General features: G+C 39.2%; 2 protein-coding genes across 4 annotated transcripts in view; one reads left to right on the forward strand and one right to left on the reverse strand.

The window, feature by feature from the left end:
• tmem117 (transmembrane protein 117) overlaps positions 1–21,735 on the reverse strand; it is a 50,595-nt gene extending 28,860 nt beyond the window's left edge. The window contains exons 1-2 of one of the 3 annotated variants that reach the window (XM_017485755.3): positions 21,439–21,734; positions 18,295–18,600 (exon numbers count right to left, since the gene is read on the reverse strand). In XM_017485755.3, coding sequence (XP_017341244.1) covers positions 18,295–18,600; positions 21,439–21,469 — 337 coding nt within the window. In that variant the 5' untranslated portion in view covers positions 21,470–21,734. Of the gene's footprint in view, positions 1–18,294; positions 18,604–21,438 lie in introns of all 3 variants that reach the window. The other 2 variants (XM_017485754.3, XM_053685522.1) reach the window with 2 other exon arrangements.
• LOC108275145 (P2Y purinoceptor 6) lies at positions 6,893–10,830 on the forward strand. Its single transcript, XM_053685523.1, has 2 exons — positions 6,893–6,978; positions 7,503–10,830. Exons 1-2 carry the CDS (start codon positions 6,942–6,944, stop codon positions 8,525–8,527), a joined length of 1,062 nt encoding a protein of 353 aa, XP_053541498.1. The 5' UTR covers positions 6,893–6,941; the 3' UTR covers positions 8,528–10,830.
• Positions 21,736–22,034: the final 299 nt, after the last annotated feature.

The raw sequence follows: 22,034 nt of genomic DNA on the forward strand, positions 1-22,034 counted from the left end.
TATCATCAGTCTCGGTTCAGAATCGATGAGAAAGAGCTTTAAATTTGATTCAAAGCAAGTCCATCATCTTAAGTTCACTTTAATGATAATTCACCTGGCAGTAAAATGGGTTTTAGGTGATATAAACGACTCGCTAGTCTGCGGGGCGTTTTTCCTCATTCTAATCTGCTGTTTGGGTTTAATGTTGACTTTATATGATCACAGAGATTGTTCTGACACACACAACCTGTAAAGGTTTCTCGTTTCTCTTCCCTTGGGAATCAAATTATTGCAAAAAATAAAAAATCAAATCAAATCATTGCAGGATAACTCTTTTGCGCATACTCCTTCTCTGAGAATATGAGATTGATTCAGATAGCAAAGTGTCTGCTCTGAATGTGTAATCATGTCCTTCTGTTTCTCCTCTGCCTTGATGTTTCAGGGAAATTGAGTTTAAGCTGCACCATTACCATTACGTAGGATCTTACTTTAAGCTCAGAACAGGCATTTAAAAGGAAACACTTACTGGGCACTGAATAATGAATAAATCACATTTCTAATATTCTTCTTATATTGTTACTAGATTAGTTTTGCAATGCCCCAACTTAATAATGCAGTGTGTCGCCAAGGAGAACAAACACAACATCCCCTATGCACACTGAAGTGGTACAAAAACATCTAACACTGTTTTGTCTTTTCAACTCCATTTTCTAACCTAGTTTAATGTCTTTCCTATCATTACTCGTCACGTTTAAGGATTGTTTCTCCTGCTTTGTGTGTATGCCCAGCTGCTGTGATCTGAGATGTGATCGAACTGAAGCCAGCTCACATACCAGCCAACTATAATCACCAACATTATATTACAACAACAATTAATAAACTGAAGAGCATGTAATCAGAGCCATGTTACTCCAGGTCTCAGTGTTCACTTTCTCCACAACAGCAGTCATGATGCGAATATCTCATGGATATGAAAACAAAAATAACAGTCAGTTACTGACCCCTAGAGGCATATTATATTGTTGAGCTTCTGTATAGGAAAGCAAATTCCATCCATATATGGTAGGATAATAATGTAATATGTTATAATATGTACGTTATCTCAAACGAATGATCAGTTTTACACCCTTAGACATTAATATCGTTAACCACTACGTGCTGACTGTGCTAGAATGCAATGAATACCCATCGTGTGTAAGAAAATAAACCTCATTGCAGTTAAGGAAAAGAGACATTGAGTATTTTTGCGCTCATGCAGAGAGTTCATGGAAATCAATTTTATTTATACTTTAATAAATGAATTTCAAATGTTTACTCGTAATGGCTTTTTATACTACTGTTTATGATTTGCTGTTCAAATGTTTAATCGCCGCCATTAAAAATGCATTACGGAGGCTCACCTCTTAGATGTGTTTTAGAAGAGTGATTAGCTGGCTGTGTAATTATGAACACAAACACAGAAGAAAAATCCATATTAGTCCTCATAAAACCACACGTTATTTTTATGCACCGATTTTAAGCGTCTGAGTGGAGCTCCAGACAGCCAAGCAATATAAAATCAAGCGGTGAGGATTAAATTAGACAGTGACACAGCTAGTAACATAATTACGTGGAATGAAAGTAAGGACAGTCTCCGGTATTATGAGAAATATTTCTTTAATAATGAAAACACAAATGGTAAAGCACTGTAACTACACTTGTTCTGGATTATTACTTTTCCAAGACCCAGTCGGACTGGGAACAAACTGGGAACTACAGGCAGTGCCTGTCTGAAGCCAGCAACATGAGGATGAGTTCAGTGTCTGTGGATTTAAACACATCCTTTTCCTCTTGTCTGACCTACACACTGCACTTTTACTGCTGCATTAGCATCATGAGCCTATGGGCCTTCTCTTTGTCTGAGTGATAGCCTGCATTATTCTCTTTCCCAGACACAGCTCTCCGGCCTTCATTCAGGCATGATGAGGCCATTTATTTTCCCATTACTCTGAGGCCCTGGGGCTCAGAGAAGCCAGCTTGGTCCTGGTCCATTTCAAATTACTCAAGAACCCTCCTTTGAATTAGCCTACAGGGCAAAGTGCTCAGTCAATGATGTGATGAATACGGGCTTCCAACATGTCTTATAACATCTGGACTCTTCAACTCTGTCCCCAATCCCTAAGACCCGAACAAAATCGTGTCAACACATCTCCGATCTGTCACCTGATCTAATATCTTAACCAATAGGTGACAGCATGTGTCCCTACCAGTCCTCCTTCCAGTTTTCATTCCTGCTGACACAATTATGGTCGGCTTCCTCTGTGACAGTGATAAATTTGAAAAGAGCCTGTCATGTCATGTTGTGTGCATAACAACTTAGCACTAAAAATGCACAAGTGAAAGATCCTGGGGTCCACAAGCTGCAACATCATGAAGTGGAATAGTAGCATTTCTACCATCATCAGGACATAGCCTTGAGGCTTAGCCACCTGACCCAATTCTATATTACATTTACCCAGCCAGAGTGTTCAGTTAAGTTCTGATTTACTGACCAGTAGGGTCAGGTGTTCCAGCCCCAGCACCGCCAAGCTGCCACTGTTGAGCCCTTGAGCAAGGTGCTTAACCCTCTCTGCACAAGTGGCACGGTATCATGGCTGACCCTGTGCTCTGATCCCTGCTTCCTAACAAGCTGGGATATGCACACCAAAGAATTTCACTGTGCTGTAATGTATATGTAATGAATAAACTTGAACAAGCTCTGTGATGACAGTTTGGTGAAGAGGTCATTGGGACTATAATCTGGGATGCTGTGGACTCCAGTTTAAGCATTGTACTGTAAAGTGAACCATCACAGAGATGGTTCAAGGCCAGAGATGGCTCAGGGTTCACCACCACCTGAAGTAATCAAGCTTTTGAATAAGTGTCCCTCCCTTTCTTGCCATGACCCTCAAGCACTTTCTTTGGATTTATTCATTCATAATTTCTGCAAGCATCTTCCTAATTGGCGCAGCCATTAGACTGAGGATTATTCAATAGCCTCAATTTGCTTACAATGTTCAAGAAGAATTTTATGCATAATAAAAACTCCAATTTCATCATAATTATTTGATTAGCTTATTTAGGCACAATTTAAAATGATTACACTGACTACACAAATGAGACCGATGGACATATTTACAGTGCCCTCCACTAATATTGGCACCATTGGTAAATATGAGCAAAGAAGGCTGTGAAAAATTGTCTTTATTGTTTAACCTTTTGATCTTTTGTTCAAAAAATTCACACAAACACTCTGCTCAATTGCAAACAATTTAAACAAAACACAGGTTTATCCCTCAAACAATTAACTGTGTTAAATATAGGTGTGCAACAATTATTTGCACCCTTTTAGTCAATACTTTGTACTTCTCCTATAATACCTGATGAGGTTGGAGAATACATGGTAAGGGATCTGAGATCATTCCTCCATACAGAATCTCTCCAGATCTTTCCAATTTTGAGGATCACGCTGGTGGACTCGCCTCTTGATTTTGTGGTCAGTAAACCATTTTTGTGTTGATTTTGATGTATGTTTTGGATCATTGTCAGTGTCGGCACCACGAGGGGGCCCCAGGGGGCCCGGCCTGGCCACTTAGGTCACTGTGCCCCCTCACCTCTGGTAAGTATCCCACCCCACCCCGTGAACGCGATTTTGGCCTCTGGGACTCAGCACCACGCCACTGTGCCCCCTTACTTCTTGATATATTAATAATTAACTAAATATATTTTTTAAAACAATATTGTAAATGAATTTAGATTTACCATGAATACTGATTATGAATGAAGAGTAGAAGTTGACAAAAAATAGCGTCATGACATACAGTCATAATCAGCTAATTACATACACGCTGCTATTACGACAGTGATGTAAATAATGATTGAGTGCGGTCATGAGAGCAAACTTTGCAAAGCTGACATTGTCTAAAACATTCTACGTTTAGCTTGATAATTCAACAATAACTGAAATTTCGCAACGAATGGAAAGACCTCGTTTTGAGAAGGTTTAACACTTCCACTCGTCGCCTGCAGCTTTTCTAAAGGTAAGATGTATGTGGTTATGTGACCAGTGCTGATTGTTATTATTTAGGCGACTGCTTTATGCATAGCCTTGCTCTTTATCATCTTCGGGTGATGACGTGATGGTTTTTATAATGTGCCATACATAATCTTTGCTTAAAATAGGTTTAGTAAAGTGGTATTATTATTATTATTATTATTATTATTATTATTATTGTAATAATTTTTGGCTAAGGTAATATGAAATATGAGCCTCTCTTTACACTACTCACAACCCAAAATTATCCCGCTGCCACCACCTTTAATTACCTGTGGAGGTCTGGAAAAGGGGTCTGATCAAACACACTGCATCCACAATTATAAGGAAAATATATGGTACTTTATTAACACTTTGTCACTTCTTAAAATTATTATTATTTTAGTGAGGTGGATGAGGTAGGCCCCCCCAGTGACACATCGAGGCCCCCTTGTTCCGAATGCCCTGCCGCCAACCCTGATCATTGACCTGCTGAAAGACCCTTTTCCATATGGCCACCTCTCTGTGTGTGCCAAAACCACCTCTGGTGTTTATTGCCTAAAAGCTCTATTTGGGTTTCATCTGACCAGAGAACCTGATCCCATTTGAAGTTCCAGTAGTGTCTGGCAAACTGAAAACACTTGAGTTTGTTTTTGGATGAGAGTAGAAGCTTTGTTCTTGAAACTTTTCCAAATAACTTGTGATGTAGGTGACTTCAGTTACACTGTCCTCTATCACCCAGGCCTATTAGGTAACAAGTTGGTTATTGAAGTAAACCAAAAACAAGATTATTCCTTACAAATGCCTCCTAACAACACTGTCAACAAGTTTCTAAACATCAGTTCTTTTATCATATAAAAATATATATTTATTCTAATAAAATACAGGATTATTACTTTTATTTCAGACATGAATGAATGCCTGTATGTCTTTATTTATCAAAATATTTAATTGTGTATCTCATTGTGCTTTCACTGACTTTGAAATACTACGAACAAACTGATCTATATTGTACTGTAATAAGGCTCTCCCTCGGAAACTCTTAACTGCTAAACATATCCCTGAACATTTCCCTGCCTTCTGTGCTGAGCCCAGTTTGGGTAATTTCAAGGTCTGTCTTAGTTGCATAATTGGACTGATTTGCATGAATGAACTTAATTGCTTTGGGCGTTCAAAGACTTAGCTCTGGTGGAGGTGAACGGTATGTGTGTAGATGTGACTGATTACTTGTGTATGTGTGAATGTGTGAGAGAGAGGAACATAGAGAAGGGAAAGAGAGACGCTAACAGAAAAAAGCCAAAAAGCTTTGTGTGTGTGCGCGTGTGTGTGTTTTGGGCACTTTCATTTTTAAATGTGATTACAAACATCACCCTGATGGTAATCAGCCATCTGCTTCTATTCATTCTATTCATTTTGGCCTTGTGCATGACCCCAGACTGGAGGATGACAACTGATCAGCACTTTAAGCTAGGAGTAAGAAAGCGAGAGAGAGACAAAGATAGACAAATGGCTCAGATCCATGATTTTTATGTGTGCTCATACACAAACACACACACACCTAACTAAAAGTCAGTCTTTTGGGTCTTTTATTATTAAAAAAGAAAACAGAAAGCCATCACAATTTTCAAATTCTCATACAGTAATATCATTAATGTTTAGCGTACGTGTGTGTGAATGAGAGAGAGCACTGCAATATAAGAGACTATCTTAAACTAAAGCACCAGAAGCATTGTTATTTTTAGCATTTTTATTAAAACAGGGGAAAACTCTGCAACACAGAGTCAGGGATTGTAGAAGATGGCGGATGCAAGCACAGATTTTTTGAATAAAGTGCGAAACAAACAACCAAAACTATGTAAACAAGAACCATAAACCTAACAACAAGGCAAAAACATGCAGACTATGAGCGCAGCTGTAGGACACATGAACACTACAACAACAAAAGCTTGACAATTAGGTGCTGATAAACTAGAACTTCTATAGGGGTTATAGCTTATTAGGGGTAACGAGGAACAGGTGTGAGTGATCAGTGGAACATGTGACATGGTCATGTGACATGCTGGGGCTGATGGGTAATGTAGTTCAGTGTGGATTTCAGCATAACCATGACACATAGCTGCTCAAGTGGTCTTAGTCTTAAAATAAATCTGCTGGTATATTATGCAAACCATTGCTGTAGCTTGTTACTTAAGTTAGATATATTAGATATATATTTTTTTTCATAAAATGAGATTACCTTTGTAATGCAAATCATGTTTGACAATATTACTTTTCTTTTTAAACAAAAAATAAGACTAATTTTCCAGAAACAAAGCTTTTTTTTTACTTTCTTGAAATTCCTTTTTTTTTTTTTGCAGTGAGAGAGATGCCTACAAATGTGTTCGAGGATTGTAAAGTCAGCGTGATAGAAAATGCTTTGACTTGTAATAATAGAACATGAGTTAACAGATGTAATATTGAGTAATATTAAATCAGTGTACTTTACTGCAATACAGATGGCAGAACTAGAACCAGGACATCCATCCAGCATAAAAAAAAAACCCTAGTCCCTTTGCAGACAGCTCCCTCTGGTGGTTATAACTCACAAGCTCCACAATTGCAAAATCGGTTATTGAAGTAAACCAAAAACAAGATTATTCCTTATAAATGCCTCCTAACAACACTGTCAACAAGTCCTGAAAGCTCAGTATCAACTCAGTGTGGAGTAAAATGCCACAGTATATACCAACATAGTGTAGGCGTACTAGATGTAATATAAATACTTGCAGATCTCAGTATTTACACTCTCATATACCAGGGCCATGTCCTTAAAAACACACAGACACACCCACCCACACACTATCCGTTGTTGATTGATGAAGTGGGTGGAGTTTGTAGACAGACAGAGAGAAGAGAGCAGCGGTCTGTCAGCATGATCCATTTTCTCATCAATAACTCTTATGATCCTGGTAAGAACTCAACTTTTTCCACACATGAGCAATTAGGACAGACAGTAGATGCTCATAATCTCAATTTAGATAACTGTATAGTGTATATAATATATACATAACCTTTGATTTTTAATCTGACATCATTTTCCATGTAGAGATTTGCTTTAAAATGCTTTCAGTCGCAGGAAGGTGAGGCATAGTGAGGCTTTTTTTTCTACTAAAATGAAAATTAAAATGGAAAAATAAACAATTATGCCAGCTACAGGACGCAATATGTTAAGTCTAATTAATAAAAGCCCCTTCTACAAACACAGCTTGGTGTGCAATTTAATGGGACAAATATATTGGAAGTGTATGACACAAAACCTGAAGGGGAAAACTGGACATATTCTATTGTCAATTTTAAAACTACATTTAGATATGATAAATAAGCACTAATAAGAAATCACGCTTAAATTTGAACATGCTTTTCATTACTGCTACCCAGAGACCAACACATTAGACTTTTTGAGAAAATGCTCCGTCTCCATATCTCCTCACAGAACACCATGAGAAAGCGTTCCTGGATTACTCCAATGAGACCACACCATTCTGCAGTCAGTTCGGGGATGGTAGGTGGTACTGCTCTGTCCTGCTGGTCTTATTTGTCGTTGGTCTACCAGTGGGGTTGTTGGGTAACATGGCGGCCATTGTGAACTTCACGTGCTGTCGACGGCGTTGGAACACAGGGACGGTGTTCCTGCTAAACTTGGCGTTGTGTGACATCGCCTGGCTCCTTTTGCTGCCATTTACTGTTTATTTCACCCTCCGTCAGCCACATATAAAAGGCATGAACATCTTCTGCCAGTTCAAGAAGATCTTCTTCAACATCAATGTGTATGGTAGCATCTTCTTCCTGGTTCTGATAAGTTTTGATCGTTACACTGGCACGGTCCACCCGATCAGCTCCCTGCACTGGTGGGATGGTAAAAAAGCCTGCCTCTGCTCCATTTTAACCTGGATTATCCTCATTTTGGGTTCCATTCCTGATTTATTCATGACTTTTGACGTGAGCCGCCCTGGCAACACGACAGTCTGCATGGACCACATCCACGGCCCATTCTCTTATGTGACGACCATCTCGCTAATGCGGGCGCTGGTGGGTTTCCTGCTGCCATTTGTAGTCATGGGTGCCTTTTACACCCAGATGGCAAAAGTGTTGAGGAGCATGCCAGGAAGGAAGGCCTCCAGAATGCAGATTTTGGCTCCCCGCAGAAATGGGAAACCTCTCGTTCTCATCACAGCGGCTTTAGTGGTTTTCTTGTTGTCTTATGCCCCCTATCACATCATGATTGTGACTTTAGTGTTCATGCGATTCATCGGCATGGTGACCACCGAAAACATGAACACACTCTACATAGCCTATGAGTTCCTGGAGGCCTTGTGCAGTGTCAGCAGCTGTCTGGACCCCGTGCTCTATATTCTTGCCAGCCAGCACTTCCAGCAGAGATGGAGGAGGCAGAAGATGGCCATGGCACGCCTGTGCTGCAGGGACACCAGGAGGGTGGGTGTTCAGGAGCCACCGTGAGAGGGAAAGAGGTCTTGCAGGGAAATTACTCTGGCAGGAATCTTTTAACAGGGGTGATTTTGGGCCTTGTGTCAGGGTAGCATTGCCCGCTTTATTCATGTGCTGCCTATCTGTGCAAAAATAAATATCTATCGACATTCAAATAATACAACAGAATTCAACAAAAAAATGCCAAAAAAATGTTAATCCACTAGTTGACCCAAAATGATTTAGGAAATACTATCTGAAATCTCCCAGCATAATCATTAAGGTCTACAAAGCCTACATATGTCTAAATATCCTGATTAAGCCTACTAGCTTCTAGTTTCTGGACTTAAGATACGCTCCTTGCTCAGGGGTCCAAAAGTGGCAGTAAATTCGAGTACCCCAACCTTCCCACTAGTCGTCCAGAGTCATAGCTACTGAGCCACTACTGTCCTTTTCAAAATTCCATTCTAGTAACAGATTTGTTCAACCAGTTTTGATGACATCTGCTGATTGTTTTGAATATTGGCAAATAATTATTTCTGAAAAATACAGCACCTCTGGATCCAGAGAAAGGTTATTTGACAGGTTTTTACAGATTTTTTACTTGTGTAAAGCACATACTTCACTAATCAAGACTGGAATGCATGGAAAATGGATTATGACTCTATATTCTAAACGAATAAAGAAATAAAATACTGAAAACCGAAGAGCAAAAGCCTTCCCATTTCTCGTGAGCCTGAGTCTCACGATGGCTCTGACACGCAATGGCTTTCGGAGGCTCATTGGAAATTTGTGGAATTTCATTCGTCATAGTCACATTTTTAAGAGAGAACTAGGAATGATAGAAGGAAGGAAGGAAGTAAAGTAAGTAAGGAGAAACCCATATATAAATTTAACCTGTGGGAGAACCATCATCTTCAGAGTCACCAACGGTAGGATTCATGCGTTTCAGAGTAAGTTCTCAGTGTCATAAAGTCATTACAATGAGTAATGTTAGACGTGTGTAATAAAGTTTATCATAGTGCCTGCTAGCCCCTTTGTGATTTTGCAATTGAACCAATTGCAGCCAAAGACTACATAATTATACTGTATGTTAATTGTATTTGTTATTATAACACTGGCTTTTCAAATCTAATATTGCAGAAAGTTGCCTTCTGACCAATCAGTAAATTCCAGAGTTTGTATAGCTTTTATAAACTGAAATTCAAGCCATTCTTGTGGCCATTTTGATCATTTATTCGGTAAATGTTTCTGTAAAACGTATTTTAAAGAAAAAGCAGAAACGTGTACTTTCTAACTGGAGGTCGTTCAACTTTACTATTACGAATAATACGATATAATAATACGAATAACCTTCCCTCCTTGACACGTTGTAATTTGCATTATTATATTTCAATCCTCAAAAGTGTTACAAGCCTTTCTTGACTTTTTGGCACATTATAAATGTCAAGTCATTCTTTGTGTGTTCCTCTTGGGGGCTTCCTGGCTGTGCAGGGTTAACCGAACCCTAGTCCTAACTACTTGTGCCCAGCTCCCCATGGACTCAGCCAGAGAGAGTCCATTAATCATGTTGTAAAAGGGCTGTGGCTTAATAATGCCATGACTGACCCTTGGGAGATGATAAGTGCAGAAACACTGGTCACATCAATTAATCAGGGATGGGTATACCGCTGTCTAGTCTCCGTTAGAGGATACTGCTATTAAAGAACACACCAAAAGTAGACTACAGGTGTTAAATATGTGCATATTTTATCTGCGGTATGTGTTTTTTAAATCAGTGTGCACAAAAGGCAGCAGAAATCCTCCTTACTGAAACCAGTAGGCTTATTTTATTTGCTAGCTTTTCTCTTCGGACATAGGAAACACCTGTTCTTTCCACATGTCTAACAAAGCAGAAGGCTATTTAATGTTTACTCTCTGAATAAACAGCCTATTTCAACACCTCTGAATATCATTTCTTTAGCTACGGGTACCTGGTCAATGATGTCATCTGAAATAAACGATGCAAGCTCAGCCATTTCTCAAGGCTTTAAATACTACTGACAAGAATAAACACTGTGCTCACACAATTCCGGGTTCAAGCCTAATCAGAAAATGTTGGGAAATGAAATTAGCAGCCATTCTGAGTGGTGAATTAAGCAGTGAGAACACAGCAGGTGTGCAAACACACCACACAGCAGCTGTGCTCTTCCGCTCAAGGCGTCCTGTTTCGCCTGTTCAAACACACAGATACTGTACACCGTTTCCAGACAAAGCAAACCTGCCATTTCCACACATCAGAGACAAGCACTGCTTTATACTCAGTGCTTCAGCACATGGCAGTGTGTCAAGTCGATAATGAAGAAAGGAAACAGTGCAAGTAATGTGACAAATTACCTCATTTTACACACAAAATAAGTGCATGTTTAAAATGTTATATGCCAGGGACATAATATTTTGGGTTACAGCTTTTGTTCTTTATATAATTATCTAAAACTGCATGCATTATGGCAGAGATGTCCCTGTTTGACAAACTCCAGTACACAGTTCAGAGTTGTGTTGAGATCTGCAGTAAGGGTCAGTCCTTACTTGTACAGTGTCTGTATGCAGGGTTGCCAGGTCTGGTGTGACTGCTCAGTGAAATCAGGCAAAGACTGAATGTGACCAAGTCCAAACATCGTGACTATTGTTGCGAAAAATGTATCTTATTATTTAAAAGTAATGTAATTTGATACACTTTAACAAAGCAGTATTAAATTCAGTTTTAAAGTCTCCATAAACATCAAGGTTCAAAATGGAGTCACAGAATTACACATAATGTTGTCCTAAAAGAATAGCTATGAGGATGAAATGAAACCAGATTTAGAGGTGTACAGGATATAGGTAAATAATTACATAATGATTAATTGGATAAAGGTAAATCATTTTATTGATTGAGAATATTTACCATATATACACTCACTGAGCACTTTATTAGGAACACTGTAGTAATACTGGGTAGGGCCTCCCTTTGCTCTCAAAACAACTCTTCTCAATTCTTCATGGCATGGATTCCACATTCCTTCAAGATTCTGGTCCAGGTTGATATGATTGCTTCAAGCAATACCTGCAGACTTTTCAGGTGCACTTTCATGCTGTGAATCTCCCGTTCTACCGGATCCCAAAGGTGATCTAATGGATTCAGATCTGGTGACTGGGAAGGTCACTGAAGAACACTGAACTCACTGTCATGTTCAGATTGAGATGATTTTTGCTTTGAGACATGGTGCATTATCATGCTGGAAGTGGCCATTAGAAAATGGTAAATTGTGGGCATGAAGGGATGCACATGGTCAGCAACAATACTCAAATAGGCCGTGGCATTCAAGCGATGATTGATTGGTATTGACTGGTAATGGACCCAAATTGTGCCAAGAAAACATTCCCCACACCATTACACCACAGCATGAATCCATGGACCCAACTTGCCTTGTGTCAACAGTGCACAGATTGGGTCCATGGATTCATGATGTTGGTCTGTGTACCTCAGCAGAAATCAAGATTCATCAGATCAGGAGATGTTTTTCAAGTCTTCAACTGTCCAGTTTTGTTGAGCCTGTGAATAACACACAGCATATGCCATAAACCTCTCTTTCCCATGTAGTTCTAATGTAATGCCATGTGACCAAACACATTTGGAATACGCCAGACCAGCACTGAGGATAAGGGAAAAAAACAGTTGACTAATAATAATAATAATAATAATAATAATAATAATAATAATAACATGCTATCTGCAACAAGGCTGCTGGATGCAACAACAAAAGAACCACAACAACAACAACAACAACAACAAAACACTCCAAAGGATTATCAAAGCTGGTACCCAACTAACGGACGCTGAAAGCATCTACACTTTGATTTGTCTAAAAAGATCATCCAATATTATCAAGGACCCAACATACCCCGGTCAGGACCTCTTCAATTTCCTCACATCAGGTTGGAGGTTCAAGACAATAGCTTCGTGCACATATAGACTTAAAAATATATATATTTTTTCTTAGAGCAGTCACCATTATGAACTGTCTCACACCAGTCAACAGTACCTCACCTTGACGGCAAAGATCACTCACGGACACTACGGGCAACTATAGCAACTACAGGCCATATCAATAACTTGTACATGTACAGTAACTAAGAATTAGTGCAACTACAATGCAGTATGTGCACAACTGAGAATTTGAACCACATCTAGTATGGAAAAGAGGGAAATTACCTGGGGATTCTGTGCAATAACTAATTTATGTGCAATCACTACGGGCAGTAACTAGGGAATATGTGCAATCACTACAGGCAGTAACTAGGGAATATGTGCAATAACTACGGGCAGTAACTTGGGAATATGTGCAATAACTATGGGAAGTAACTAGGGAATATGTGCCATTCCTTTTATATGTACAATAACAGGAATTGTGCAATAACTACATTATGTGAAAAAAACTAAAGATCTTGTGTGTGTGTGTGTGTGTGTGTGTGTGTGTGTGTGTGTGTGTGTGTAAAACTACCCCTGCAATAAATAATATGGTTAATAGGGGCAGATGGGCGGGTACGTGGGGAGGGCAGGATGGAAGCACCTCTCTTTTGTTGCATGTTGCATGTGTAAAATATACTGACTGTTTCTTTGTAAGCAGATGGAAGGGCATGCGGGGAGGGTAGGATACGAATACGGGTTGTGTCGATAACATGTCTATGTCTTGGAGATGCAGCTGCAATTTTGTTGTCCTTCACAATGACAATAAACCTTCAACCTTCAACCTAAGTGGACCACAACATCCTGATGGATAGATGACAGCTTGTGGTTTTTCAACCAAATCAACTACATTCATCGCAGTGTTCATTATTCAATGACTCCCTTTCATTTCACTTTTAGCTTTGGATACTGAGAGTTTAACCTATAGCTATGGAATGTGATCTGATTGGACTTGGACTGCTTCACTTACAACATTAAAAACCAAGCCCGATACTTAGGTCTGGGAAATGTGAGAAAAAGGTATAGATATTACAATGATTTATAACACTTAATAATGTGTTTTCTGTGAGTAGAAATATCATATCAGCATAACTTTTAGAACACTGACTAACTCACAATTTCTCACAGTAACAAGCAGCTGAAAGCTGATTCTAGTTTATTCTCCGTTTTTTCCACCTTTAAATACCATGATAATTTTGACATATATTCTGTGTAAACTCTACAGACTGTTGTCTGTGAAAATCCCAAGAGATCAGCAGTTTCTGAAATAAATGACTCAGTGTACAGGTGTTCCTATTAAAGTGGACAGTGAGTGGATGTCTTTTGACACACTTTAGATGGGTATTAACATTAGATCATTCTGAGGTGCTTTAAATTGAGTGAATTAGTAAAGAAAATGCAAATAGACGTACGATTTTTTTAGGTTGACAATTGTTTTAATCCTTTAAAGCAGTTAAGGGGCACAGAATATAGAATTTAAAGGGCCTCGACACAGGAAGATGATTCTGCAAATTGTGTCTCTGTATTTATTCCAGTAGGATGTTTGGCATTCATCTTCTAAATCTAACAGACTCATTTTCTGAGGCATTTCAGATCAGAGAGTGGGTTGCACAATGAACAACAAAAGGCTTTGATTGTTCTTTGATTGTTCACCCTTCATCAGTATTCGGTAAGCTACCACATAGCTGTCATTAGAAAGCTCATTGTTCCCTTCTGAGACTGACTGAAGTGATCTGCCTCTGAGGAATAATGTTTGTTAGTTAGTTACAGTTATGTTTATATAGCATTTTCTAGACACTCAAAACGCTTTACATAGTATGCGGGGGGTCTCCTCAACCACCACTAGTGTGTAGCATCCACCTTGATGATGCAACGTCAGCCATAGTGCACCAGAACTCTCACCACACACCAGCTATTAGTGGAGAGGAGAGCGTTGTAGCCAATACAAAGATGGGGATTATTAGGGGGCCATGATCATGTGATCTGTTAATATATTCTCATCTAGTGGTGTGCATCTAGGAAGAGATTTTCCACTTTATTTACACTTATTATTCACGGTGTGGTGTGTGGAACGAGAAGCTTTATGAAAATGCTTCCTGAAGGGAGATTGTGGGCTGGGTGCAATGTCCTTCACAGTAAATGTTTGAAGACCAGAGGATGTGACATACAACACCTAGCGGCTAATTTATACACGGGATAGAGACAGAGACAGAGGCTGAAAGATCTGGAAGGCTGAAAGACAAAGATAAACCCTGAGAGAGAAAGAGAAAGACAGGCCAAAGACCAATGGAAAGAGAGAAAGTAAATACATGTAGAGATGATGACAAAGACAGAGGGAGATAGTTTAAGTCTCTCTCTCTCTCTCTCTCTCTCACTCTCTCTCTCTCGTACTTTTAAATGGACAGATATGACATAAGTAATGACTAAAACATGACAGGACGCACTTATTCAAAGAAAATAAATGACAGTGTGTGATTTAGAGGTCGACCGATTGATCAGTTTTGCCACACCGAAAATCCAGTTTTTCCGGGTTGTGTCCAGTTTTTCCCGACTGAGAAGGGTCCGCCGTCATTATACAGTACGAGAGCGGCCTCTAGAGGCAAATTAAAAACCATCACTGACAAATTTTTTTGTGGTGATAGTTGAAGTGTTTTTTGATTCATTTCATCTCTATTTTTATTTGTTATTTACTTTTTGGTTCAGTTTGGATGTATGTCTATTATTTACTTTAATATTTATTAACAGTTAATATATACTAATATTTATTTAATTTTAAAAACTACAGTACATTTTCATGGTACAGTCGGTACTGTTTATTTTTGTAATAAAGTTCAACAGTATTTTACTTTGAGTGTTGTGTTTTTGTCGGATAAAGCAGGGTGGAGGCAGATGGAAATACAGTCTGAAGTATAAAGTTTAATAAAGTACACAAACAAAACACAAAACTAAACACAGGAGTATGCACTCGCGGCAAGGTAAAAGCACAAAGAAACATAAACAATGAACAAAAAGAGACAGGAAGTATAATGTGGCAATGAAAGGCAGATGCAAGACAACCGGTGCAAAACGTAACTATATATACACAAGTGCTAATTAACCAAGAACATGAATCAAGTGTAACCATGTGATGGCTCTCAAGTCTTTTCCATGACAGTTTTCATTCAGTATCAATTTTTAAAACTGTCGTTTGAGTAATTGGTTATCGGCAGGTACTGTACTGCCCAACTTGGTTATCGGTACGGGTAAAATCCACTATATGTCGACCGCTAGTGTGATTAGTTTCCTTTAATAAAATATCCTTGTTTGATAGTGTTCTATTCCTCTTATCCCACAGCAATTTCCCAATGGCTGCATTTTTTCTTAATTAAAGAATTAAATTTTTTTTTTTTTTTAGAAATCAGTTTATAGTTACATTGAACATTGTGTGACAGCCACAACATTAGCTTAGTTCCTATAGCAACTATAAACAGTCATTCACTCACCAGCATATCTGTCACTTTAAATGTCATTTAACCATCTCTTACAGAAAGCTTCACTATATCAACAATTATGTGTATTTAATTATATACTAATTATATGAGTTTTACTCTAGGAACATAAATACTTCTACAGTAACAAGAGATCTTATCAGAAAACTGATGAGAGGCTCATCAGAAAACATCCACACCCACACCCACACCAAAGTAATACCATTTGAATGCATGTTTATCTGCCTGCTAGCCTAGTTCTGTACAACGTGACTAAAGGATTCAGAGGCGCTGTTTTCTGTAATAGAAGTAAATTCCAAATAAAGCCTCTTACTCACAGCCTCTTTCTCTGGCAGAGCAATGATAACACTGCAATAAATTAGTTAATCTGTTGCAAACAGGCCACATTAAACATCGGGAGAGTAATAATACAAAATGCGCCTCTATAAACAATAACCACAGGCTTATAGTCAAACCCTATGCACATGTAAACAAAAGTAATCTCACAGGATGGTTTGGACGGGGACCCTGGAGCTGTGAGGCAGCGATGCTATCTGCTGTGCCACTGTGCTGTCCAACAGCTTACTTACAATTCATAAAAAAGCATAAAATATCAAATATCACTACATTACAAATGACACTTCATCCTTCAACGTGACTTACAGCTATAAACATTCATTCTCCTTACAGAACGTTTCAACAGACAAAAATGTATATATATTGGCACCCTGTCCAGGGTGTACCCCGCCTTGTGGCCCCTGCTCCCTGGGATAGGCTCTAGGTTCCCCACGACCCTGAAGGATAAGGGGTATAGAAGATGAATGGTGGATGGATATGTCTGTATGTTGACCAATCTAAAGCTAATACTTGTATATACAGTATAACTCATTGAAAGGTAAGAAGTTTTGTTTGATTTGTTTATTTCTGATGCAGCCATGTTGATTTGACGTCCCTTTGTAAACGAGGAAAGAACACGGATTTGAGAAGAACAAGTTGACCTCTCAGTTGCGGTGGCATTTTATGTCACGCAAGACATGGTCCCCATTTACTCTGTCGAGAAAGACGGGTTCACTACGTTGTGCAAAAGTAGTAACAGCGCCACCTATAGCAAATGGAGCATTGTTGCTGTTTTTTATTTTTATCTTTCTATAAAAGAACCATTGTTTGCACTATTTGCTATAGATGGCGCTGTTACTATTTTTGCACATCTACATTTTACAAAGTCCATTCTAATAAATAAAAAACTTCATAAATAAATTGCAGAATTTTTCAATTGCATTATGTAAGAACAACAAAACGAAGAAATAGTAATCGAGAATCGTTCAGAAAGATATTTTTTCCCTGCAGTATCGTCAAGCCTTAGCCAAAGTCATGCAATATTGTGGAGGTGAAAGAATGCAGACTTTTGCAGGACATTAACATACAGTAAACCTGTGATTTGCCTGGCAGCCTGCACTTTCAGAGCTGTGCTCATTAATCGAAAATTGATCAACACCTGCTGACCAATCAGAACGGACAATTCAACAGCTATGTGGTATCATCCAAATTATTCCTCACACACTCTAATCATACCATCTTAATGAAAATGTCTGAGGCACTCCAAAATTTCTCAGTTACTTGATAGGCTGCAAGAGCTCATTCTATAAATACTTATCTGATTCACAGGATATTACTCGACTGTGCTTACCAAGAAACCAAAAACAGCTAAGGACTGAGGTGTCAGGTTTATACAGCACAGAATTCATTCATGCTGAAACAGTTCAATAACAACAGGTCAATATTTTTACAGCAACGCTGATAGCCATTGATGAACAGTGCATTTGTACATGCTCTAATGTGTTTACTGTAACAGTTTAAGCTCATTTTGAATGTGTTTATCATCTCAGAGGGCCAGGCAGTTCAGTTTAGAAATGTTAGAAATAGGCAGAGGCCACCAGAAGGATGTATTCTGGAGTACTTTCATACTGTGACCTAAATATGTCATGTTCACTACACTTTAAATGATTCTGCAGCACCATGCACTATAACAGATGGGGTGTTAGTTATTATTTGAGCTTCCATTTTTCCAAGTGTATTCACCTTACATGTAAGAGCTGTACAGTCAAGAATATTAAAAACATCAAGTACACAAATAGCATCATGCTACAGGCTGCATCAGCTTGTACAGTATGTGTTGTGAGACCTAGGTCCTACCACCAAAGTGTACACAAATACCTAAAAAGTGTAAGTGCATATAATGGATCTACCCAGCACCACAAACACTAACAAACACTGCTTGTTAAAAAGTATTACATGCCACAATCATATGCCAAATAGCCAAAACAAAATAGAGTCAGCTTACATACCAAACAACCTCCGATGGAAGAAGAACTTCCCAGCAATGAGTCCTGTGATAATCGCCAGTATCCACATCAACACCTTCAGAAAGTTCCACCCTCCACCCGGATACTTATTCACTATGAAGGAGAAACAGTTTCCCACTACTATCATGTGTGCCTCTGTCTGGCTGTGGGATACAGGGTCTTCAGCAAAGATGAGGAAGTTGAAGAAGGTGACGAGGTAGGCTACAACCAGGCGCAACCATGGGTGCTGGAAATAATAACGGAAGCGGACGTCTATCTCCATTCCTCTAATCCTCGCCATCCAGTCACCTCCTCAAAAAACAGACAGAGGACAAGAACTGAGAGAGTACCAGATTACCAAACTTGAATTACGCAAAAGTAATAAGTGTATGAGTACAGTACATGGCATAGGTAATTAAGCATTTCAGCACAAATTCTATCAACTATGAATATAAGATAAATAATTTGACTGAAATGTAACCAGTTCCCCGTATTCCTTTAACAATTAGAGGATGACTACCCCAAATCATCCGCACTTAAATAAACTCCACTGTAGTAAGGGGTGATGACAAAAATACCATATCATGATTCTCAAAGGCATTTCTACGATACACAATATATATTAAGATATATAGGTTTGCTCACAAAGTGCCAGCAATGCAGTGGTGTTGCATTTAAAAATGTTTATAAATAATATATAGCTGTATTATAATATTATTTTAATGTTATTATATGTTACAATAATTATTAAAATATGACTACTACTAGTACTACTACTACTAATAATAATGCTATTACAATGTCAATGATAACCCCAAAAAGCATGTTGTGAAATAAATGATAATATCGATACTATATCGTCATATCGCCCAGCCCAACATTGCACATCAGGCAAAGTCTAAACAGAGCATTAATAATTTTAAAAAATAATTGTTATTGTGTGTAATTTAAAAATGGGCATGTTGGTTAATTTGCAAATGGCTATACTACTGAAGAAAACACAATTTATAAAATTATAATATATTTATAAAAATACATTGCCAGTCATTTCATTTCTTCTGGTTGGTTGACCAAAGCAATGCATTTAAATTTAACTCTAGGCATGTTACATGTAGTTTTGAATATATTAGGGATTAATACTGAGATTTTAAACTTCTAACCTTAAGTCTTGCATGTATTGTTAAACTATTGTTGGAAGGCTGCCCAGTGTTTAAAGGTGGTCTGTATGTGTAACTGTGAGAGTGACTTTTTATTTGAAAAGAGCTGAATATGCGTTGCGCATTTGTAGATTACTGGACATGCACAGTGGGTAACTCTAAGCTTTAAAGGGGTGCTGTAAAGGTCTGTGTATCCAAGGGCTCAAGAGAAGACACTGGGCCAAAGGGGGCTGAACATCGAAAATTGAGCAGAGCTGCAGGGCTAACAGTGCAATAACCTGCAAAAGAGCCGAATATTCCTCTAGGCACCCATGACCGTAAATGATCCCACACACCTCCTCCCTGTCAAGTACAGATGCAGAGGCAACTGAACAGAGATAACTAGTACACTATATGGGCAAAAGTATGTGGACACTTAACATTCACACCCATCCGTTGCCACAAAATTGAAGCACAGAACTGACTAGAATGTCTTTGTATGCTGTAGCATTAAGATTTGCCTTCAGGAAGGTCCAAACCTGTTCTAGCATAACAATAACCCTGTGCACAAAGCAACATACAACAGCAAAGAGGGACTAAATGTAGAATGGGATGTTCAACAGGGACATATGGTTGTCACGGTCAGGTGTCCACATACTTTTGGCCATATAGTGTATTCCTAGAAAGCTATAAGTTGTCCCAAATGTCTCCACACACAGGGGACTATGTTTGCCAGCACCACATCGTTTGTGCCTTTGTCAGTGGATGTTCGTGGACGTCCATTTCTTCTCAGTCAGTCCGCAACAATTCCAGTCTTTTTGAATTTGTTAATAAGTTTGACAAGAGTGTCATATGTGATGTGCTTGCCATGTTTCCTGCTCAAGTCCATCGCAACCTTGCGACAGCTTCTCAATACAGCCATGAGAATGATTTCAATATCTTCTTTTGTCAAAGGTGTTCTCAAAGCCTATCTGAGAAAAATATATATAATATAAACTAAGTATGAATAATTGTGGAAGACATTTTCCTAAAAAGTCTTAATTTCCACTATGTATGAAGATTTTTGGGACACCCTGTAGTTAGTGAATGAAAAGATAGCAATTTTTGTGACAGCACGGTGGCCAGCGAGTAGTGTTGCCCCCTTACGGCTCTAGGTTTGATACTGAGCTCTGGTTACTGTCTGGACATAGTTTCGCTTGTTCTACTTCATGTCCATGTGTATTTCCTCTGGGTTCTCCAGTTTCCTCCCAAATTGACGGTAGATGAATTTGTTATGCTAACTCGCCCCTAGGTGTGAATGAATGTGTGAATGAATGTGTGCTCGGTGCTCTGAAGGACTGGCATCCCATCCAGAGTGTATTTCCACCTCTCGCCTGGTGTTCCTGGGATATGCTCTGGATCCACCTCAACCCTGACCAGGACAAAAAGCGTATGCAGCCTCACAAGACCATGTTGCACCTCAAAATTGTATCGCCTAGACTGTAATTGAGCCTCGAAAACCCAACACTACGATTAATAAATAACCTTGTGGTGAAGAAGACTTCCCAAAAATACCCGGTGATGTGAGAAGGCTTGGAATAGCACTGCAGTTTGCACCTACTCTGGCTTGTTGTAGAAACACATGTGTGTGTGTGTGTGTGTGTGTGTGTGTGTGTGTGTGTGTGTGTGATGCAGCTATAAATATGCCATGTAGATAATCTGAAAATCAAATTTAACAGTATAAGGAGTATAAGGAAATACATTTATACACTAGATTTTACGCAGTAAATGAGCACACTTGTAGTGTAAAGCTGTCTGTTTTGATAAGCTGCTTCAACCTAAACAATGACTTCCTGTCGCTAAGCAACACTTCACGACACAAATATGACACTATGGGCCACTTTGGAAAGACTAACCCGTATTAGCTACTTTTATTCATTCATTCGTGTGTAGTCATTCCTGCTTTCGTCTCTCTCTTTTTTCCACTAGGAAAGCGTGCACATGGCAAACGAGAACTGGTTTGTTTTCTTACGAGGGCAGTCTGAAAGCATCTCGGAGCCCATCACCTCATCTGAGCGGCGCTTAGCTCCTCTTTCCCCAATGGCGCTTCCTCTAATCCGTCTCCAGTTACACACTGACTATGCGGGGAATCTCCAAAGCAGAGAGCAGAACCAATAAAACAGCAACGCGGAAGGAATCCTGGATAATGTACGATACACAGTAAACAAACCGCAACATGTAAATGTTACAGAAATGTAGGCATGGAGATAGAGAGAGACACTGAGAGGAGCTCACGCCTTCCTCTCTCTCTCTCTCTCTCTCTCATCCACTGCCCGCCTCCAAACACACACACACACACACACACACACACACACACACAGACCGGTACCATGGCACACTGTCATGCTCAAATCTCCCCTACAGCACACACCGGGAATGCAGTGTAACACACACACACACACACACACACACACACACACACACACACAGAGAGAAAGAGAGAGAGACCGGTACCATGGCACACTGTCATGCTCAAATTCCCCGTACAGCACATACCGGGAATGCAGGAATGCAGTGTAACACACACACACACACACACACACACACACACACGCACACACAGAGAGA

Source organism: Ictalurus punctatus, chromosome 14, assembly GCF_001660625.3.
Source record: "Ictalurus punctatus breed USDA103 chromosome 14, Coco_2.0, whole genome shotgun sequence".
Lineage (NCBI taxonomy): Eukaryota > Metazoa > Chordata > Actinopteri > Siluriformes > Ictaluridae > Ictalurus > Ictalurus punctatus.

Coding starts and splice junctions, on each gene's coding strand:
- LOC108275145 (XM_053685523.1), top strand. CDS start 6,942: ATGATCCATTTTCTCATCAATAACTCTTATGATCCTG. Junction 6,979..7,502: donor CAATAACTCTTATGATCCTG/GTAAGAACTCAA, acceptor ATCTCCTCACAG/AACACCATGAGAAAGCGTTC.